This window comes from Larus michahellis, chromosome 5, assembly GCF_964199755.1.
Source record: "Larus michahellis chromosome 5, bLarMic1.1, whole genome shotgun sequence".
Taxonomy (NCBI): Eukaryota; Metazoa; Chordata; class Aves; order Charadriiformes; family Laridae; genus Larus; species Larus michahellis.
In genome coordinates this window covers 77,035,181-77,055,323 of record NC_133900.1, presented here as the reverse complement: position 1 = coordinate 77,055,323, position 20,143 = coordinate 77,035,181, and the positions used below count along the sequence as shown (strand labels likewise).

Here is a 20,143-nt window from a genome sequence, read left to right as displayed (position 1 = left end):
CCTCCTCGCTCTCCCTTCAGCAGCACTTCTTGTACTGCCGCTGCTAGAATTCATGTTGTTTAATTTATGAGACATGAAAATATGGATGATAATGTAGCTCATGGGTGAGGTTTTTCCTTTCCTTTTGCATTCTATTTTAAAAGAATTTGCCTGAGCTTTTCTCAGAATAAGCTACACAAAGGCTGACTCGGGTGGAACTGTTCCCAACTAGAATTCTTACTTTTCCCTCAGGATGTTGACGTTTCAGAAGTGCTGGCCTAGCAAGAGCACACTGTTGAAATACAGTTTTATGATAGACCCTCAAAAGAGAAACTGAGATGACTAGCATTCGAAGCCTTTGGCTGAGGTAGGACTGTTTGCTGATGGCTGTACAGGAAACACATTAGCTGAAATTCAAGCTCAGGAATTTGGGAAATGCAACTGTGTTTCATTTGTAATGGCTTTTCTAATTGTATTGGTTGGAAAAAAAAAAATAAAAATCTACTGGCTAATATTAGCCGGATGAAGCCAAACTAATTCTGGTGTGATTTTCCCACATCTGATGCATAGTTCTAAATTTTTTAAAATTTTTGATTATAGATAGATAAAAGTATTGCATTTCATAATTCTTAGCACAGTTAGTGAAGTTATTGAGTAAGAGATATGAAGAGAACATATTTTTGTTCAAGGTATCGAGATCATATTGGAGTATATTTTGTAGATTTATTGCCAGGCTATTAAAGGAATCAAAATAATTTTCAAGCGTGATTATGTACACGTTTTATATGTACATAACATAATTTTCAAGCATGATTATGTACACATTCAATAATTTTCATGCATGACTGTGTACACATTTTCACTCAAATTTCTCCTGGTGCAAGCTGATAAATCCATTGTATCATCTGTGTATAGCAGGACATCTTCCACCACTCACTGAAATATTATCACCCTGGTTAAAGGATTAATAAATTCAAAATATAATACAAATATAGCATTTTCTGAGGATGAAAATTGAACAATTCAGATTTTCTTATGTAAAGGTTATAGATTAGCAGAAATACAGCTACAATTAGCTGAAATTTACATTGACATTTAATTAGAGAACATTTTCTTTTATTCTTGAAATAATGCACTAACCTTCCTCCCCTAGCCCCATGGCATAGACACAATACGACAAGGATGATTAAAGGAAGAAATTGAAATATTATATACGTGTCAGTTAGCTACGGTTCTCTTTAAAGAGATAAACTTTGCCAGTAATGGCAAACCAGTTGTTCCAAAGAAATGTTTTGTAAAAACTTACTAAACCATTTCTTACGAGAAAGAATATTTAACTGTAGAGTGAGAATCAGTTACAAAACTTGACTTTAAATGGCTTTCCACTTTATTGCCTGGTAATCTCATGTACTCAGGGTGCTAACCATCTGCATAATCCCCCATGGCAAAACGGATGAAGTAAAAACAAAAGAAATGTGCTCTTCAGGGGAGGAATTATCGCGCAGCCGGTTACCAATTAGGAGGCATTTATAAACATATTAGAGTCCAACAGGACTGAGTATGACTGACAGAACAGTTTGCCTTATAAAGGCTGTGCTGCAATTTAGCCCAAAAGTCTTTCCCTTCACTAGTTAATTTTTTTTTTTTTTTTTGCACAAAACTGTATTTTATACGGTCTATAAGAACTTAATTATAAATGTCACCCTGTTATAAAACCTCAGAATTATCACTGGTTTAAATTAATGCTGTTACCTGAAGGGAAACTGGAACCCTTTAAATCAATTCTTGTTGATCTCTGCTACTTTGAATGCTTACTATCTGAAGTTGGTTTAAATCCTAAATGAATGTGACGAAGGCACAGTCACATTCTGAACAAAGAAAGGTTCTGGTCTAGTTTCTCCTACTTTGCCATAAATAATTTGGACAGAAGTGATGCAAGTATTGGAAGATGTAAGAGTGGTCTCGTGTTATATCCTTTGGCAGAGAAGTATTTCTCTATTCACAAACATAGTTTAAGAAGTTACTCTGCTCTGGTGAGACCTCACCTGGAATACTGCATCCAGCTCTGGAGCTCTCAGCAGAGGAAAGACATGGACCTGTTGGAGTGGGTCCAGAGGAGGCCACAAAAAGGGTAAGAGGGCTGGAGCACCTCTGCTGTGAGGACAGGCTGAGAGAGTTGGAGTTGTTCAGCCTGGAGAAGAGAAGGCTCCGCGGAGACCTTATTGTGTCCTTTCAGTAAAGGCAGCTTATAGGAAAGATGGGGACAAATTTTTAGTGATAAGACAAAGGGTAATGGTTTTAAACTAAAAGAGGATAGATTTAGACTAGATAGAAGGAAGACATTTTTTACAGTGGGGGTGGTAAAACACAGGCACATGTTGCCCAGAGAGGTGGTAGATGCCCCATCCCTGGAAACATTCCAGGTCAGGTTGGACGGGGCTCTGAGCAACCTGATCTAGTTGGAGATGTCCCTGCTCATTGCAGGGTGTTTGGACTAGATGACCTTTAAAGGTCCCTTCAACCCGGACTGTTTTATGATTCTATGATTCGAAGTCACTACTCTTTGCTACCCCTAGTTGGTCAACCCTATCCTCTACTGAAGGACTTCCCTCTTACTTGTACCAGTTCTATGGTTTTAGTCGAGCTGCATTTTAGAAAAGAGTAAAATTATCAAGGTAAACGATTTAAACTCTTTTTTGTTGTTGTTGTTGATGTTATTATCTGTTTCTTTCTTTGGCAAATCAGATCATTCGAGTGATGGGATGAAGGCTAGAGGTAGAATGAATGTAAGCTTTTTCTTTACTGAGAAGGAAAAGGCAACGCAAAATGCAGTCTGAGAAAAGATAAAACACTCTTCCTTTCATTGTTGTTATTTGGGCTTGGACAAGCTGATAATGCAGTCTTACACCACTGAAACCAGTGCTAGGAAATGTTCAATGTATGGCTTTTATTTTAGTTCTGAGACCATGTATTTCTAGTTTTATTTCCTTTCTTATTTTTATTTTTGAAGCTGAAGAAATAAAAAATTCCTCTGAAACATTTTTAGTACAATTTTTTTTTAATGTTTTTAATTATCTGTGAGCCTCTGAGGACTACTTCTATCGTTATTATTATCTCTATAGCACCTTCCTTTGAGTCTATTTTGTCCTTAAAATTCTTGGGACTTATCATCCCCATCAGTAATCTTTGTTAAAAAGAGTCACAGAGCCGCTTCCCTACGTCAAATAGTCTATGAAAGTCTGCTACTGAGAGGAAAGGATTTGTCTGAGGAGGCTTGGTGTAATTAGCTCTGAGAATGTAGATCAGCTGATTTTTATTTTTTTTTTTAGTTGTTTGGTTTTTTAGTGTTAAAAGCAGCTTAAAAAATTAAAATTGACTGTATGACGAACTAGTAAATCCTTTTCATTGCCTTTTAGAATCAAATAGGAAGATGCATTGATGTAATTGCAATACTAAGAGTAGGAATTTTAATATTTATTAAAATGTGAATTAGTAGACTGAACGATATCTTTGCTTAGTTCAATATCAGCTAAGTTCTTGTGACAAATTGTCGTGATTTTATTTGAATGGTAAGATTGGTAAGGATAAAATGTTTCAAGTCACATTGGTTTTTAATGAGCATAAAGCTCCGGAATCCTGGAAGGGCTGAAAAAGCTCAAGGAAGGAAGAAGTTATTAGACGGGATTCTCAGGGTCCTGAAGAACTTAGTGGAAAAAGCTCGTATAATGTTTCGTCTACAGCTTTTAGAGTACATTTGGACAACTTTGGCATAATTTTCATATATTCAAACACTTGGACAGTTCTAAACCAAAGACTTTATTCTTTGGAGGATGCATTCCGTGACAAGCGTGAACCAAGTCTAAATTTTGTTACTTACCTTTGCTCAAAAGTCAGAGCTCAAAACACAAACCAGAACTTTTTTCACTGCTCTTTAAGATAAATGTGAAATGAATGAAAAAAAATTAGGGTCTTAAGTTTCACTGAATAACTAAGGTTCACTAGTATTTTAAGTATTTTACAGAGATTTTAGTAAGATTATAGAAGAACATTGATAAGATTATAATGGAAAATTAAGTGAATTTTTTTTCTGACGATTACTGTAATATTTCGATACAGGATTACCTGGAACTGTTTGATCATCCCTTTACATTTAGCAGAGCTTGACTAGTTGCCCAAAACACAACATAAAATATTAAAACCACTACCGTGCCAGTAATAAAGAAAAAAATGCAGAAAGAATTCTAAATTTTTTGATATGCCTGCATGTGCATTGTTTTCCTTACGCAGAGGTATGAGAAGTACTCAAACACTAACGCAAGCCTGAATGAGGTCTTTTTCGCAGTTTAATACTGTTGTTGAAGAAATGCAACAATTTTTAATTTCCTATATTGTTGTATGATCTTGAACATAGAAGATACTCAGTCTTTAGAACTTTACTGATTAATTCTGCAGGTTACACAAGTGATCCAGGTCCCTGGCATTTCTCACGCTGTTTTAATCTAAATGTCGCCTGTGGAAAACTGCAAAGTCACGGAACCATATTTGTTGTAGTCTTTGTCAGTGGAGGCAAATTTTCTTCAATATTTTAATACCTGCAGTGGAAAAGTGTTTGTTATGGAAAAGTTAGCCAGCTACTTGAAACAGAAATAAATTCTGAATAGCTAGAGACTAGAAAAGGAAGACAAATTGTTAATTATATCCTTTGGAAAAGATCTGTGTTATTAAAAGGTGGCAATTATCTACAACTGCAAATTTGACACTAGTGCTGTTCCCACTGAAAAATAACATGCTTCCCTGAAGGAGGATGTGCTGTCTCTTTCCCTGAACCATAATCCTCTCTAGAATTTTATTTTCTCAATTTTTGACCTTCAGAACAGGGCTGGTGACTTATTTTAGTCTGTGATTGGCAAGTCTCAAAGCAAATTTTCTATCAGAAAGGCAATTTATTGAACCACCAAGTCATGTCCTACAATAAAGGCGGGGATGAATATCTCCTTTCCACAGATGACAAGTTTTAGAGGAGACGTGAAACAAATGCTGAGCTCAGATACTGGCCAAGTTTGTGTCATACTAATGGCAAAGCTTCTTATTAGATGTTTTGCAAGGTTAAAGAGCAAAACCCGAGGTAATACTCTTCAAGGTCACTTTCTAGCTGTTGGTGTGTCAGAATTAAAGGTGAATGCATGATATGTAGGGGGGTTGGTTTTTTTTAATCTTGAAGTACTCTCTTCTACGTTTTGTGTTCAAGATAAAGTAGTTTTTGTATCGATTTTTCATAACTTACGGTGATAAAAGATATATACTTTATTAAAAAATAGTAAGTCGGATGAAGATCTTGTAGTGGTTCTGCCTGGAGAACCAGAACGCAAAGACTATTCTATCTTACTTGGCTGTTCACATACCTATTAAAAAATTGAGGAGACTGTACCAACCAAATAGGTATGAGACATCTTAATGCCTTTTTATGTGAGCAGTCTTTGTTAAAAGAGGATTTTATTGTTGTCAATATGAGATGAGCACACTGTCCTGCCTCAGGTAGGAAGAAAAGTTGCCAGCAGATGTCTGGCAAGATCCCAGATCTCTGGGAAATTCAGAGCAGCCTTAATCATAGAATCAGTAATGGTGTGTAGTAGAAGAAGGAGGAAGAAGACATTTTACAGGTGCAATATCACCTAGGGAAGCCTAATGATCAAGAAGAGAAAAGGATAAGAAATAATGAGACTGATTCTTTCTTAAGAGAAGATAGGAGACTTCTTGAACCCACATACTTTGGGTCATGAAATGAAGACTGTGACTGACTGCAGGGAGTATGGAAATGTGTAAATCATGGTTCCATAATTAAAACAGAAGAATTAAAAATTAGCTTCTCCTGCTCTCTTAAAGCCAGAGTATGTGGAAAATGATCTGACTCTTCTAGTTAGACAGCCAAAGTTGAGTTTTCTCAATAACACCACGGATGTTACTTTCATGAAACAAATGCTGCAAGGATATTTTTGGACAGAATTCCTGTGCTTAGCAGCTGATAAAATACATGGTGAGACCTTTGCCATAAATGTTGAAGTCCTCAGCCCTGGACTATCATGATCAAGATGTTTTCTGAAAATTTAGAGAAGTATGCTTTTCATAATAGGCATTACTAAAGATAATCATAAAATGGTTTGGGTTGAAAGGGACCTTTAAAAGCCATCTAGTCCAAACACCCTGCAATGAGCAGGGACATCTTCAACTAGATCAGGTTGCTCAGAGCCCCGTCCAACCTGACCTGGAATGTTTCCAGGGATGGGGCATCTACCACCTCTCTGGGCAACATGTGCCTGTGTCTCACCACCCTCACAGTAAAGAATTTCTTCCTTCTATCTAGTCAAGATCTTCCCTCTTTTAGTTTAAAACCATTACCCCTTGTCTTATCACTACACTCCCTGGTAAAAAGTGCCTCCCCATCTTTTCTGTAGGCCCCCTTTAAATACTAAAAGGCTGCAATAAGTTCTCCCTGAAGCCTTCTGTTCTTCAGGCTGAATAACCCAACTCTCTCAGCCTGTCCTCCTGAGACAGGTGCTCCAGCCCTCTGATCATCTTTGTGGCTCTCCTCTGGACCTACTCCAGCAGGTCCATGTCTTTCCTGCGCCGAGGGCTCCAAAGTTGGACATGGTACTGCAGGTGGGGTCTCACCAGACCAGAGTAGAGGGGCAGAATCACCTCCCTCGATCTGCTGGCCACGCCGCTTTTGATACAGCCCGGGATGCAGTTGGCTGTGCAGCTTTTCATCCGCCGGTGCCTCCAAGTCCTTCTTGGCAGGGCTGCTCTCAGTCCCTTCATCCCCCAGCCTGTATTGATACTGGGGGTTGCCCCGACCCAGGTGCAGGACCCTGCACTTGGCCTTGTTGAACCTCATGATAATAATCAGTGGATTATCTTTAATTCCTGTAATTACCATTATTATTCTCATTCTTTTTGATGCCTTGATCAAAGCCTCATTATACCTCACGCTAAACATCCATGGAATTGATAGTGCTTGCGTCAACTAAGTGCAATAATGAAGCCTAAAAGCATCTAACAATTGATGTAATAAGCAACTGGTGCAAGTAGGGGAAGGCTCGGTAAAGTAACAATAATAATAGCCCTTCTTTTCGATAGGGTGTTTCAGAGTTCGTTTGCAATATGTGGGCTTCTGGTTATTTAATACAAGAACAGTCGAGAGAACTAGCAATGCAGAAAGCATTGCCAAGGTAATTAGGATCCAGCAGTGAGTGATTATTCTTGAAGGAAGGCTTATCAGGAAATATCAGCATTGTAGGAACTAAGATCGCTACGGGAAAAAAACAAAAAATACAGATAACCATTTCTGACTTTTGCTATTGAAACTGCTGCTAATATTAGTGGCATCATTTAGTCATATGGGTTGCCACCACCTTAACTTTCTATAAAAGAATAAGTTTAATATTCACTCAAAATAAACATTCTAACTAAACACGTTTAAAATTAATGACTAATCTTGCCTTACGTTTGTGTCTTATGTTTTCCTTTACCGTGATAATTTTAATATGCACTAGACTATTTAATATTTTTATTAATAGCAAGTCTTTCTTTGCTGCTTTGTCGGGGCTATACTACTAATTCCAGATTTCTGCTACAATTTTTGTATTTTTGAAATTCCCTGTTGTACCTTAACCTTCCTTTAGAATTTGTTTATCCTTCTTCAGCTTTAGAATTGGAATAGTTCTGTCATAGAAATCATAGTGAAATAAAAGCTGATGATGGAAATACTATTTCCATCTAGTCCTTTGCTGGATGTCTGCAAGGGGCAACAAAAGTGGAACCCAGAACCTATTGATATACAAGAGAGTTCACATTTTTCAGAACTTTTATGTCAGATTTTCCAGAGGATTAGGTAAATATAATGGAATAAGTTTATTTTGGCTATTTTTTCATTTTATCATTTTTCCCTGTATAGACATATAAAACTCCTGTATATTTCCTGTTGTACATCAAGTGAGCAGAGATTGGCACACTTTTCTCTGTCATACAGATCTCAGGAACTAGGAATCTGGTAAAATATTTACATGTATCCAGGTTATAAGATCACCGACTACAGCATGTTTTTTTGTTGTTGTTTTTTTTTTTCTCTCAGTTAGGGAGTCTAGAAAAAATGGAATTCAGATTCTGTAGAGAAATGCTCCCTCAGTAGAGAATGGTGGGAAATTAGTTTTAAATGTGTGAATACACTTTGATTTGTATAAATTTTCCTGTAATGTCGTCAACCTCTTCCTGGAGGTAATTGCTGCTATATTTCAAGTTTTAGCACTTTAAGTTAAAACGGCATGAGAAACGCACTCTTGTTTCGCTGTAATGGTGTATCGTGGTTGACACCTGCACACCAACAGGAACTGAAAGACTGATTTCCAAGATTTAAAAGAGCATAATGGACTGTTAGGATACTGTTGGGCTTAACTTCAATGACAAAAATCCATTCAATAACTAATATACCCACACAGCAAGAAATGATGGTTTGAAAGGAGTGAAGTACAGTGATTCCACCCTTAATGTTTTGGCTTTAGACTTGCAGTGGTTTTCTACCTTTGTCCTAATTAAAGTTTTCTGGGGACTTTGCAGCTCAGTAATATAAAATTTTACTTGCTGTGTCACAAGCTTAATGACTAAGGAGTGAGCTTTGGGTGTTTAACAAGCTTCCTCCAAGTACATTTGTAGTCTTGTTTTATTTCTAGTTGGGATGTTTACACCTAAAGTCCATTTGAAATTTTGTTTGATGTTTAAATCAATTCCAGAAAAGTCACATCTTTTGTCTGCTATTTACATATCTGCTTCTGCTCTATCACTAAGTTTTTTCAATGCATGACTGAATTCTGCCATAATTCAAAAATTTCACGGTGCGTTTTATGAGGAAGTAAAACAAGGAGGTTATTTCTATCTGGAGGTTATAGCCATGATCACTGTGCAGCTTTACCAGCGCCTGTGGCTCTCTGGAGTGCTGTGTACGATTCTCATTGGCTGCACCTCTGTTACTTTGGTAGGTATAACCGAGTTTGGGTTCAGATCTGCTGTGTCATGAAGCTGGATGATATCTGTGATTGCCTTTAGCATCTAAGAAGGCGGACAGGAAACAAAGCAAAGGTTGGGAACTGAGATAACATCCTTTGATGAACACGAATTATCTAGAAAGTATGTTTCTTGGAACCTTGTCAATACCCTCAAGTATGTATACCTCAGTATCAACTGGGGTGCATTTTTTTTCAAACCATTTGCTTTTCATTTCTTTGGTGAGTCAATTAAACGAGATATATTTCCGTCCTTGATTTGGAAAAATAGAGTTTGTATCTCACTGAACATGTGGCTCTACATCAATATTTGGAGTTTTTTACCTAATCAGTTTTGACATAAAGTCAAATCTTCTACTCATTTTACCAGCGTGTTATATAAAAACGTTGATTAATTACTTTTTTTTTCTGCTTGCATTTGATAATTATATGTAAATCAGTCTTGTCATGGGGGAATGAAATGCATTGACCTAATAGTTTACTTGAATACCTTTCCAAACCTCCCTAATGTGCAAAACTGTTGTGGAAAAAAAATACTGTTTTTTAATAAAATTTGGTCAAGATTTTAAGATATTGGGAATGTTTCCTTGAAGCAGAAGTCCAAAGAAGTTTATTGTGACTTTGCAATCAGGTTTCTGACTCTGAGTGTAATTATTAGAGATTAAATTGCGACTCTCAGGTTAGAAAGGACAATTGGGCAGGAACAAAGAACACTAAAATCTAATGTGAAACTTTTATTTTGGGAATGCAGGAACATAGAAAATAGGTAAAGTATCTAATTTAATCGGATCAATGCTTATATTAAATCTTCTCATCTTGGAATTGTCGAGGAATAACTTGGACAATAAATTATTCACTTCTCCCTATTGGAAGTACCCCTATGTTGGGAACCCTACTGTCCTGACACCTTGGGAAGATTCTTGGGAAAATTCCTGAGAATATTCTTGGAAAACCTGAGTATTGGTAAATATTGATAAATAAGAATATTAGAAATATTCATGGAAAGAATATCTTGGGAATAACTAATTAAGGATATTTTTCTTTAATTTGTGTTTTGACTGTCCCAAGCTCTTACAAACTTCCAACAGTTTTAACAGAGACTTCAGTCTTTTTAAGTACTCAAAAGCTCAGCAATTGCTGGCATTTGTAGGTCTGTTTATTCCAAATCTTTCCTTATTCAAGTTTCTTCATGTTTCTTTAGTGACAATAATAAAGTTAATGATAGAAAGTTTGGCTCTGAGACTTAAGGTGTGTGGGTTTTTAGTCCCTTTTAGCTTTTTCTTCCACCTCCATTTTTACCTCCCCATTTGGTTACTGAGAAACTTGCTGATGTTCTGGTTCTGGACAGTGGGTAAACAGCTAAGGAATGCTCTCTCCATCCCTTCACAGCTTCTTTGTTCTACTTTCTACCTTTCTTGACTGACCCTGTGTCTGTCCTTCATATTCTCCTTCCAAACTTTTTGCACTTAATCCCTCCAAAGTAGTCTTCCCACTTGTTGTATCTCTCATTTGACTGAGCTGCAGTTGTCCATGTCATTGCCAAACTACGAAGTTGCTCTTTGACTCCCTTGGGCTGCTGGACTGACCAGAGGACTGGGTATTTTCTATTTCTTTCAGTTCCCTTTTTGTGGCTGTGATGTGGTCAAATAACGGATGCGTTTTTGGTGTTTCTGTCTGGGTCATTGACCAGATGCCGTTGATCAACTTGTTCACTGTATGAGCCTCTAAAGCAGTAGACAAACTGTGGTGCTGTGCAGCCGTGGGGAAACGCGTTCCCTCTCTTTGTTGCACAGCCCTCTCTTGCGATGCACAGCCACTGTCTGGTTGGGAATGAGGAATGCCGCGTTCTCAGCAAACCGAAGTCTAACACTGATTTTTTTTTTATTCATTTATTAATTTTTTTAATTATTTTTTTTTAATAATGCAAAAGTACTTTGGAAATACAATGGTCATTCTGAGTCACTAGTCTATCAGGATAGGTTCGTTGCCCTGTAAGGAAATGTCCTGCCATAACCGTATTAGCTGCCTATGCTGGGGATGGGTGCTGAGGGACATGGTTCAGTGGTGGCCTTGGCAGTGTTAGGTTGATGGTTGGACTCGATGATCTGAAAGGTCCCTTACAACCTAGACGATTCTATGAAATAACAGAGTAGTGGATATATAACCTTAAATCCTCTCACAAACTGCCAACAGAGTTGGCAGATCTGGAATCCTGACTACTTATTGCATGATTCTTTACATCTATATGACACTGTGAGGAGGTCCAGAAACCTGAAGTGGTGTCCTTGCCCAGGCACAGGAATCACATTTTTTTGTGTGTGTCTGTATGGTTGGACTCGATGATCTCAAAGGTCCTTTCCAAACATGAAGATTCTATGATTCTATGATTATAAGAGAGCTAGTGCTTGAGCTAAGCCATGGTATACATATCACTACAATTCCAAAGAGTGTCAAAGTGGGTGGTGTTATCATAATTAACTGTGTTCTGAGCATAAGTCTGAGATTATAGTTAATTATACAGTGTGCCATCTTATCTAGAGTAAACTAATGTTGTATTAAACTAACTGGAATTAAATTGCTCCATTTAAACTGCTTCTAATTTAAAGGGTGCATGTTGGAAATACTCTTTAAAACTGAGTTAATTACCTGGGATTGCCTATTTGAATGGTGTACAAAAGGCATGAAATTTGTCCAAAATAGGTTAAAAATAATTGAACCATCTGTAAAAAATAAGTTTTGCTATGATTGCTCATGCAGAATATTTTTTAGTAAAATGACTTTATAAAGCAATCCATGGGCCTTTCATATACTTACAGTAATTTGCTCCTCTAATTCTAAAAATAAAAGTTGATATTTATTAGTACTGCACTGTGATCCTTAATCAAAAAAAAACACAAAACAACCTTTTTTTTCCCAAAAATGTCCATTCAGATTGAAGACAGCTTTTCAAAAATATCCCCTAAATTCATTTGTTTATTTTTCCCTAGATGAATCCCAGCTGCAAAACTGTTTCATAATAAGAAGTGACTATAGGGACGTCACGTTCATCTGGTTCGCCTTTAACACACTACTGAAAAAATCTTGAAGTTGTAACTTTTCGGGGCTCGTAACAGGAGTCACCTTATACAGTATCATGAGCATCAGCTGGTTCTTGAGGTCCTCATATCTATCAGGGAGCAGCGAGGGCTGACTGCTCCCCAGGGGGTGGGGGAGCCAAGCAGGACGGCTCTGCCAGGAGGGGTTCAAATGGGGATGGACTAAAATGCACCCCCCACTCCCCCAGGTGTGGGGAAGGCCCTGGGGAGGTTGGGCAAGGCCAGAAAGGGCTGCTGGTGCCCTCGTGGCTCTGAGAGCGTCCCTCTACAATAGTTATTAGCTGTTGAAGGGTCTAGAGAACAAGTTTTATGAGGAGCAGCTGAGGGAGCTGGGGTTGTTCAGCCTGGAGAGAAGGAGGCTGAGGGGAGACCTTATTGCTCTCTGCAACTCCCTGAAAGGAGGCTGTAGCCAGGTGGGGGTCTGTCTCTTCTCCCAAGTAACAGGTGATAGGACAAGAGGAAAGAGCCTCAAGTTGCACCAGGGGAGGTTTAGACTGGATATGAGGAAAAAATTCTATGCCAAAAGGGTTATCAAGCATTGGAACAGGCTGCCCAGGGAAGTGGTGGAATCTCCATCCGTGGAGGTATTTAAAAGACGGGTAGATGTGGTGCTTAGAGATATGGTTTAGTGATGGTTTTTGTCAGAGTTGGGTTGATGCTTGGACTCAATGATCTGAAAGGTTCCTTCCAACCTAGGTGATTCTATGATTTTACGATTCGCATATTGTTATTACTAAAAGCTCTATGTAACTGTAAGAATGTTCTTATTATGCCGCTTTTTGTCACCCGTGGTATAATTTTCGAAACGGCGTGACATCATTTACTACCTCTTTTCTGAAGGCCAGATTTACAATGCAATGCAGAAATAGAAAGTTCAAGTGCTCTGTTAATGAGAAGGTGGATATATAGCCTGATATGCTTCATACAATATTATATCTGAGTTTTTTAAAGAAATTGTTAATGAATTAGTAACATCAAAGACATTTCTGTGTCAGTGTCATGCATCAGATGCAAAGGATTATATTTCAGTACAGAATATAAATCAGGAGAAAGTATACAGGTGAAAATACCAGGTGAAAAGTTCTTACTCTGATACATGTGATTCATTAAGGATGGGGGAGAACCACAGAAAGTTGTGTTCACCAAATCAAATCTTTTGCCTCATATGTTTTCTTTTTAAAGGTGTAGCTTAAAAAAAAATAAAATAGACCTTTTGAAGACACGAGATTCAGTATTTTATTTTGCACAGCTGAAAAATGTTCTCTCTTAAGATAAATGAGTTCAGAAGTCATTTCCAGAAAACATAAAACTGACATAATCTCACTGTCTGAAATTGTTCTTTTTGTTTTTCCACGTGTTTGCAAAGCAAGCTTCTCATTGTCCTGTAAACGGGCAGCATAGCTGAAGGAAAGCAGCTTTCCACTAAGGAGCTGGCTGACTTTGGTGTGCATGAAGAATACTTGCAAATCATCACATAACCAGTATGACTTTTTTTCACTTAAAGATTTTTCACTGGCTTTGCAGTATGCATGAAACTATTCCCGTAAATGCTTAACAAACACAGGTAATCTCAGAGCAAATTTATGTAGCGCACTACCACGCTGCTTAATTCATCACACATTCCTGTGGTTCCAGTTAGAATTATAAGGAGTGGGAAAGAAGCCATGGTTGTGTGCATCCTATGCAAAATGAAGAAACAGGAGAGCAAGATCTGAATTTCCATGAGAGAAAGGGGGAGGAAAAAGGTCAATTCTCCGGTTACAAATTGTTGCATGTGCTTTTTATGGAGGAAGATTTCATAATACAGATTTGAGATTGTAGTATTGAATTCCAGGGACTACTTTGCTCCAAGACTGAATAATACTGGTAATCCAAAAGTGGTTTAAGGTTCCTGTACCTCAGGAAACTCCCTGTTCCAGTGTCCTGTACCACAAGTTCAGGCAGCAAGAACAGCTGCTGAACCCAGGGGAGTGGGGCTGCAAGTATGGCATGGCCTTTTCCAGGGATAGAAAATCTGGGACGGGCAAGAGAGACCTGCCTTTTTATTTCTTTTTCTCATCCATTCAGACTAACTCGGTGTCAAGAAATAATATTACGTGCTGAAGAACTTCAAGGAAGTTCCTTGGAGTTGCTCATCATAACTTTTATGCAGCATGTATATGATTATATTCTAAACATGGAGCATGTCTGTTCCTGATATTCATGACACTGAGCTACAGAAATACATGGAACTCATTGTATAGCACTACGTTACTTTATATGTGTAAGGAAAAATGTCCTTTATGTTCACCTCTAAATAGAAGATCTGATATACAGATATGTAATTTCAGCAACAGAACTAATAGGCCTTTGACCCTTTTCTCATGGGTGTTTTCTTATCAGGTATAACCTAAAGCCTTTTTCATTAAGTATAAAAATTATTTACTAATATGCCAATCTGAGGGTTTTTATACTATAGCCTAGAAAACTGTATCCAGAAAGTAACTGAGCCTGTTCCTAGGCTTGTCTGACTTCAGAACAAATCTTCTCCCAAATACTTCGACAGTATCTGGAGAGCTTAATCATCCAACTATTTTTTTTTTTCTGTTCTTTGTGTTTATATATTCATCAAAACGCTTTTTTTTCTTTTTAATTTCCAGGGAAAATGTGTGATGGCATACTTCTGTCTCCCTTCTGATAACTGAATGTAAAGTTTTTTGTGGATTTCAAGTCTAATAAATCGCAAGCTTAAGTTCACATTAAAAGTGTCACAGATCTCGTGATCCAGAGAGAAAATTATCCAGCATTTTTATGCTGTAGACCTATTTGTATTCATATGACTGACATTCATCTCATTTATACTCATCTTACAGATCTATAAGTCCACTGATTGCAGCTAAGTCATCATTGAGTTGCTAGCTCCCCTAAGTAGACTACCTCTGAATACCTTGAACCTCGCTCTTTAGGCACTTCCAGTGGAAAACAGAAGTGCAGGTAAACAGAGCAGATAAAATGCTGGACTATTTAAATTGATAGGAGTTTCGCCACTGGGTTTTCTTTGGTCCAGAAGTTAAGCTTGCAGCTCTATATTTGACATCCAGGAATTAAGGAATATAGATTTAAGTTCTTAACTTCTTCATCCCTCTTTTTATCTCTTAAATAAGACAAGGAAAGGAGAAGAAAGAAGGGTTGGCTCACCTAATCTTTCATTATATCCTGTATTTGATACCCAAGGTCTTCATTTACAATTCGAGCCTGAGCATATGAAACCTGAGAGGCAGATTTTAGCCTGAGAATCTTGTTAAGTATTTTCCTAAGGTGAAAGGAAAGAAACCTTCAGATCAGACTATGAGCAGTGTTTGGAAGTGTAAGTTGCCAAACCTTTAGCTGAGAAGGCAAAAATACGCGTGGTAGTAGCCTTGCTTGCTAAGGGTGAGATTATTCTAAGTGAGAAGACTTTTCTCCAACTACTGACTAAGCAAAAGTTAAAAGAGCTCCTTAAAAATATACTTTGGCCATGCAGCTGTCTGTCAGGACAACCTCCTTTCCCAGAGCAGCAGTTGCCTGGACTAATGATTTTCAAAGGACCATAAGGAAAGTGGAAATCAAATCAAGTGTTGAGAAAAAGGTCCTCAGCAGCTGCTTTTGTTGCCAGAAGCTCCCTTGATTGCATCACATGTTAGGCTCAAACCAGTCACATTGAACACAGTGTCTCGCTGATAATTATAGCTTTTTATCTAGAAAGATGGACAAGGCAAACAGTGACTTTCATCTGCCGGATTCTGTGATGCAGAGCTAATTGGCAGGATGTTAGAGAGGTCATAGCATGGTCCAGTGAGAGATGAAACACACCTGAACTCTTAGAAATTAACTCAGAATAATTTCAGACTTCCCAGGGAACTGAGTATCACTTAAAGTTAATAATCTTAGTGAAAACAACTGGGAAGAGTGGTTCTTGCAGAGGAAAGCCCTGGATTTGAAGGAAAGGATTGTAAGTTATAGAAAATTTAAGTTCAAACCTAATGCATCATTCAGGTAAAAATAAATCTTTATATATGGCTCCTTAACTCCTTCTCTTAAAAAGCTTTCAGCAGGAAGAACCAATATGTTAAGTGACACACGTACACACACACAAGTCTATCTAACCTAATACGCTCAGTCCAGGAATGACCAATAATGGGTGCCCAGGGAAGAACCTAGGAATAAAAAGCATGTATAATAATTTTCAGCGATATTTTCATAGCCCTTCGCCATTCCTACCAAAGGCGCTTCCCCAGATGTATCTGTCAGGTGTCTTACTGGTGTTGGATAAACTTACCTAAGCATTAATGTACCCATGGTCTCACTGCAAGCTTCAAGGGAAGAACTGAAATTACATATCTTCTTGGGAAGAACCAAGAAGCAGGTGATTCCAGGGAGAGAAGTGCCTCTCTGCAGCACCCATCATCCTAATTTTCCCTCCTCTCATGCACTCACCCCCCCTCCAATGAAAGCATCATCAGTAAGCTCTTTATTTTTTTCTTAGGGGGGGTTTCTCTTGGCTCTCTGTTGAAGCTCTTCCCCTTTCTCATGCATCTGTCCTTCCCCAGGAGGAGTGGATCTGGCTCCTCGTTCTTCAAAAAAGCAAAACTCAATTCCGTCTTCATTTCTGAGATTCCTTAACTGCCTTTAGACAGAGGATATGCCTAGACATATATACGTAAACATTCCTCAAAGCTCGAGCCTCGTAGGATGCTGATAGCGATGTGGTCACGCTGCAAACTGGCTCTGAAAATCGTCAGACTGTACTTAACATCATACAGTGTTCGAATTTGTGCTCCATCAGCTCGATCACTACTAGTGCCCGTCAGGCACTGTTGGCAGTGGGTCAGGATTGTTTGTTATACGACCTCACCTTCCAGTCCTCTCTTCCTTTGCTTTTTGAGAATAATGATACCTTTTATCTTCAAAAAAATGCAGAGCTGTGTTTGTAAGATTTTGGTAAGTGCAGTCCGGATACTACAGGTTATACAGATTAATAGAAGAATGTAGTATAGTGTTGCTTAGGTAGTTAGAAAAGTATATGTTGGCAATATAGGGAAAAGGCTGACAAAATAGGTTTGCGTTAAGGCTTTTTGAATTTGTAACTTTGTAATATTCTCAGGAAATAAATCCCATTTTGTATAAATTAATTTCAACTCTGATTTCTAAAGCAGGGCTGCTGTGCACAGGTTTTAAGCTTAAAATAATATTCTTGTTACTCTTTTATATAAAAAATTTGTCTGGTAAAATACTTTATGAAATTATTAAAAAGGCTATTATATTTGACACAACCTCCCCTCTCAGCATGCCTGTTTGTATTTAGTTCTAACTTAATTCTACCTCAGTTTTTTTGTTCTCTCATTTATTGTCTTATACGTGTTTCCCAGGATAGCCCACTGGTCTTACAGTCTGACAGAAATGTAACAGTGAATGCAAGGAATCACATGGGACAGTTAACTGGACAACTGACAGTAGGTGAGTGTTCTTTATTGACTGTTATGTATATCAGTTTAGCTTTATGAACAGGTTTCATTGATGAGCACCGAAGTTAAAATATTGCTGAATAGTCAGACAAAAATCTCCTCACCATATTCGAACAAAATCCGATGCATACAATGGATCATAACATCGTGATTCAGCATGAGCTGAAGGGAGAGGAAGTAGAAAAGATGCCTCAAAATAGTTAAAACAGCTTAATGAAAAATGATTTTTTTTTTTTGAGGCAGCTGTAAAAAAATGAACTAAAAAAACCCTCAGAAAAACATGTCTCAACGATAATTTCAGTGGGAAAATAACCATCATTTTCTTACAAGTTCTGTCAGTCTTCTGTTATTTCAGTGGGAATTGGTTTGTCCCCATTACGCTTGTGATGTGTTTGTATCAGAATATATATCGAAAACAGTTGGAGTAACAGAATGTAAAAAATACAGAACGAAATAAAAATCCAAATGCTTTCCTAGTCACTACAAAATTTAAATGGAAAGTGATCATACTGACAGTCATTCGTTGCAATGGTGTCTGATATTTGGCAAAGTATAAAATATAGTGGATCAAAGTCCAAATGAAATGGAAAGAAAAAATCCTCTACTTACCTGTTCCACTTTTCACCTATTTTTCCCTGCTTTTATTAAGTTTTACCATGTTATACTGCATTTTTAGCACAAATCATACCTAATGTCTTAGTAAATATGAAGCAATATTTTTTTATATTTTTCAGTACTAGAAGAGTAGTGAAGATACTAATTGCTTTTTAAGAATATTACCAAAAAAAATCAGTACAAAGTAGTGTTCTAGATCTATTAGAAAACTGTATATCTTGACTGGGAATGGGATGAAAAATATGCAAACATATCTATGTAAGATACTGATGTATATATAAATTTGAGGAGACACCCCTTGGACTCGGCATCTTTTCATTTTTTTCACTTTACTTCTGGATTAAGCTGTGTTTTGTCCACTCTTTCTCCTCATGGGCTGAGGATATGCTCACAAATAGCTTTAAATTAAGCTCTACTTGTGATCTAGACTGAGCTTTCATCCTGGCTGGAGACAGTGGCTTCAAGTTGTAAAAAATCTTTGGCAAGCGCCTACACGGTGACACACCATCTGCGCTGATTTCCCTGAATGACCACATCAAATGAGTGTGCAGAGGTAACCAGATACAGATGAGGAAAATTAAGCTAACACCTGTTCTAGCCATATTGTACTTACCCGGTGTGCTTATGGAACGCGGTTCCCTTTCATCTAGTAGCTGTATTATCCAAACCTTCCACTTCAGCTGGTAATTGCTAAAAGGTGAGTTGCCCATGGCAAACATTCACGTTGGCTGAAATAGATATATTTTCATTGCTGACACCATTCCTGTGAAGCGAATCCAGCACTGAAAATGTATGTGAGTGCATGGAGACTGCCCTACTTAGAGGCATCACACTAGAGGATAGTATTCTAAAAACATGAAGGCCTGAAGAAAACATGTGTTCTTACGTTATCGTCATTAGAGAGAACACCTGTGAGCTCCTTGGTCTGCAGCTGGTGCAGTGTCTGGAGAGTGGAAGTTTGTTAAATTGCAATATTGTATTTACATTATTTCTTACTCTCTATCTTCCTCTTCTTTTTCATAATGGCTGTATGGCCTTTATTCTTTCCTATGTTCATATGAAAATCTGCTTCTTTATTTTTTAGAAATTTCTCAGACAGTATTGAATGCATATTAAAATATTCTTTATTTTCTTATTTAGTATTTCTTACTCAGTATAGGTATTCATAACTACCAGCAGAAACAGTAAAAGCCTGAACATTCTATTGTTGGAAATCAAAGAAATTAACAGGTACCTAAAACTCAAAATGTATTGTTCCTGCCCTCCCTTCCAATAACTTTTGTTGTGTAAGGTAGAGCAGATAAAGATAAATTCTTGATTTTTGTGTGGGTAAAAGCATGGAAACTTCTGCTGAGAGAAGGGAGGGGGACTTTTGTATACCGGGTTTGCTGACATCAGAAAATATTTTTTCCTGGTAGCTATAAATATGCTCTGGAAAGTCCCTGCCTTCTTCAAACATACTCTTTGTCCCTTCGCTGGTAGTTCATGCTGAAGCAGCTGTATTTGTGGCTGCAGAGGGAAGGGGATGAAAATAAACAGTGAAGGAAGCATCGAGGAGAAATATTTTTAAGCTACAGAAAAAGTAAATTATTATGCCTCGGGGAAAAAATGATCTAGTTAAAAACTTTAAAATGTTCTTATCTGTTAACTTCTTTAAAAATGTAATAATAATAATAGACTACACATTTATGCGCATGACAGCAGCATTCTGAAAAGAAAGAAGGATGCCTGTGCATTCAGGTGGATGATAATGCGCTTCCTGTACATGTGCTACCATTGGCATTTCAGCTCTATTTCACTGGACGTAAGCGATGTTACAAGGCAATAAATCATAGAAATAGGCTGGTCTCTTGTCTTTGAGGTTCAAATCGCTGTCGTTGGTCATGTGAAATTTTAGGACAACTGAAAATATTTTCTG

At 37.7% G+C, this 20,143-nt stretch overlaps 1 protein-coding gene across 1 annotated transcript in view; it reads left to right on the top strand.

Annotated features, from left to right (window-relative positions):
• Positions 1 to 20,143, top strand: part of SGCZ (sarcoglycan zeta) — a 489,034-nt gene that overhangs the window by 398,358 nt on the left and 70,533 nt on the right. The window contains 1 exon segment of the mRNA XM_074588148.1: positions 17,515 to 17,602. Within this exon segment, the coding sequence (XP_074444249.1) occupies positions 17,515 to 17,602 (88 nt within the window).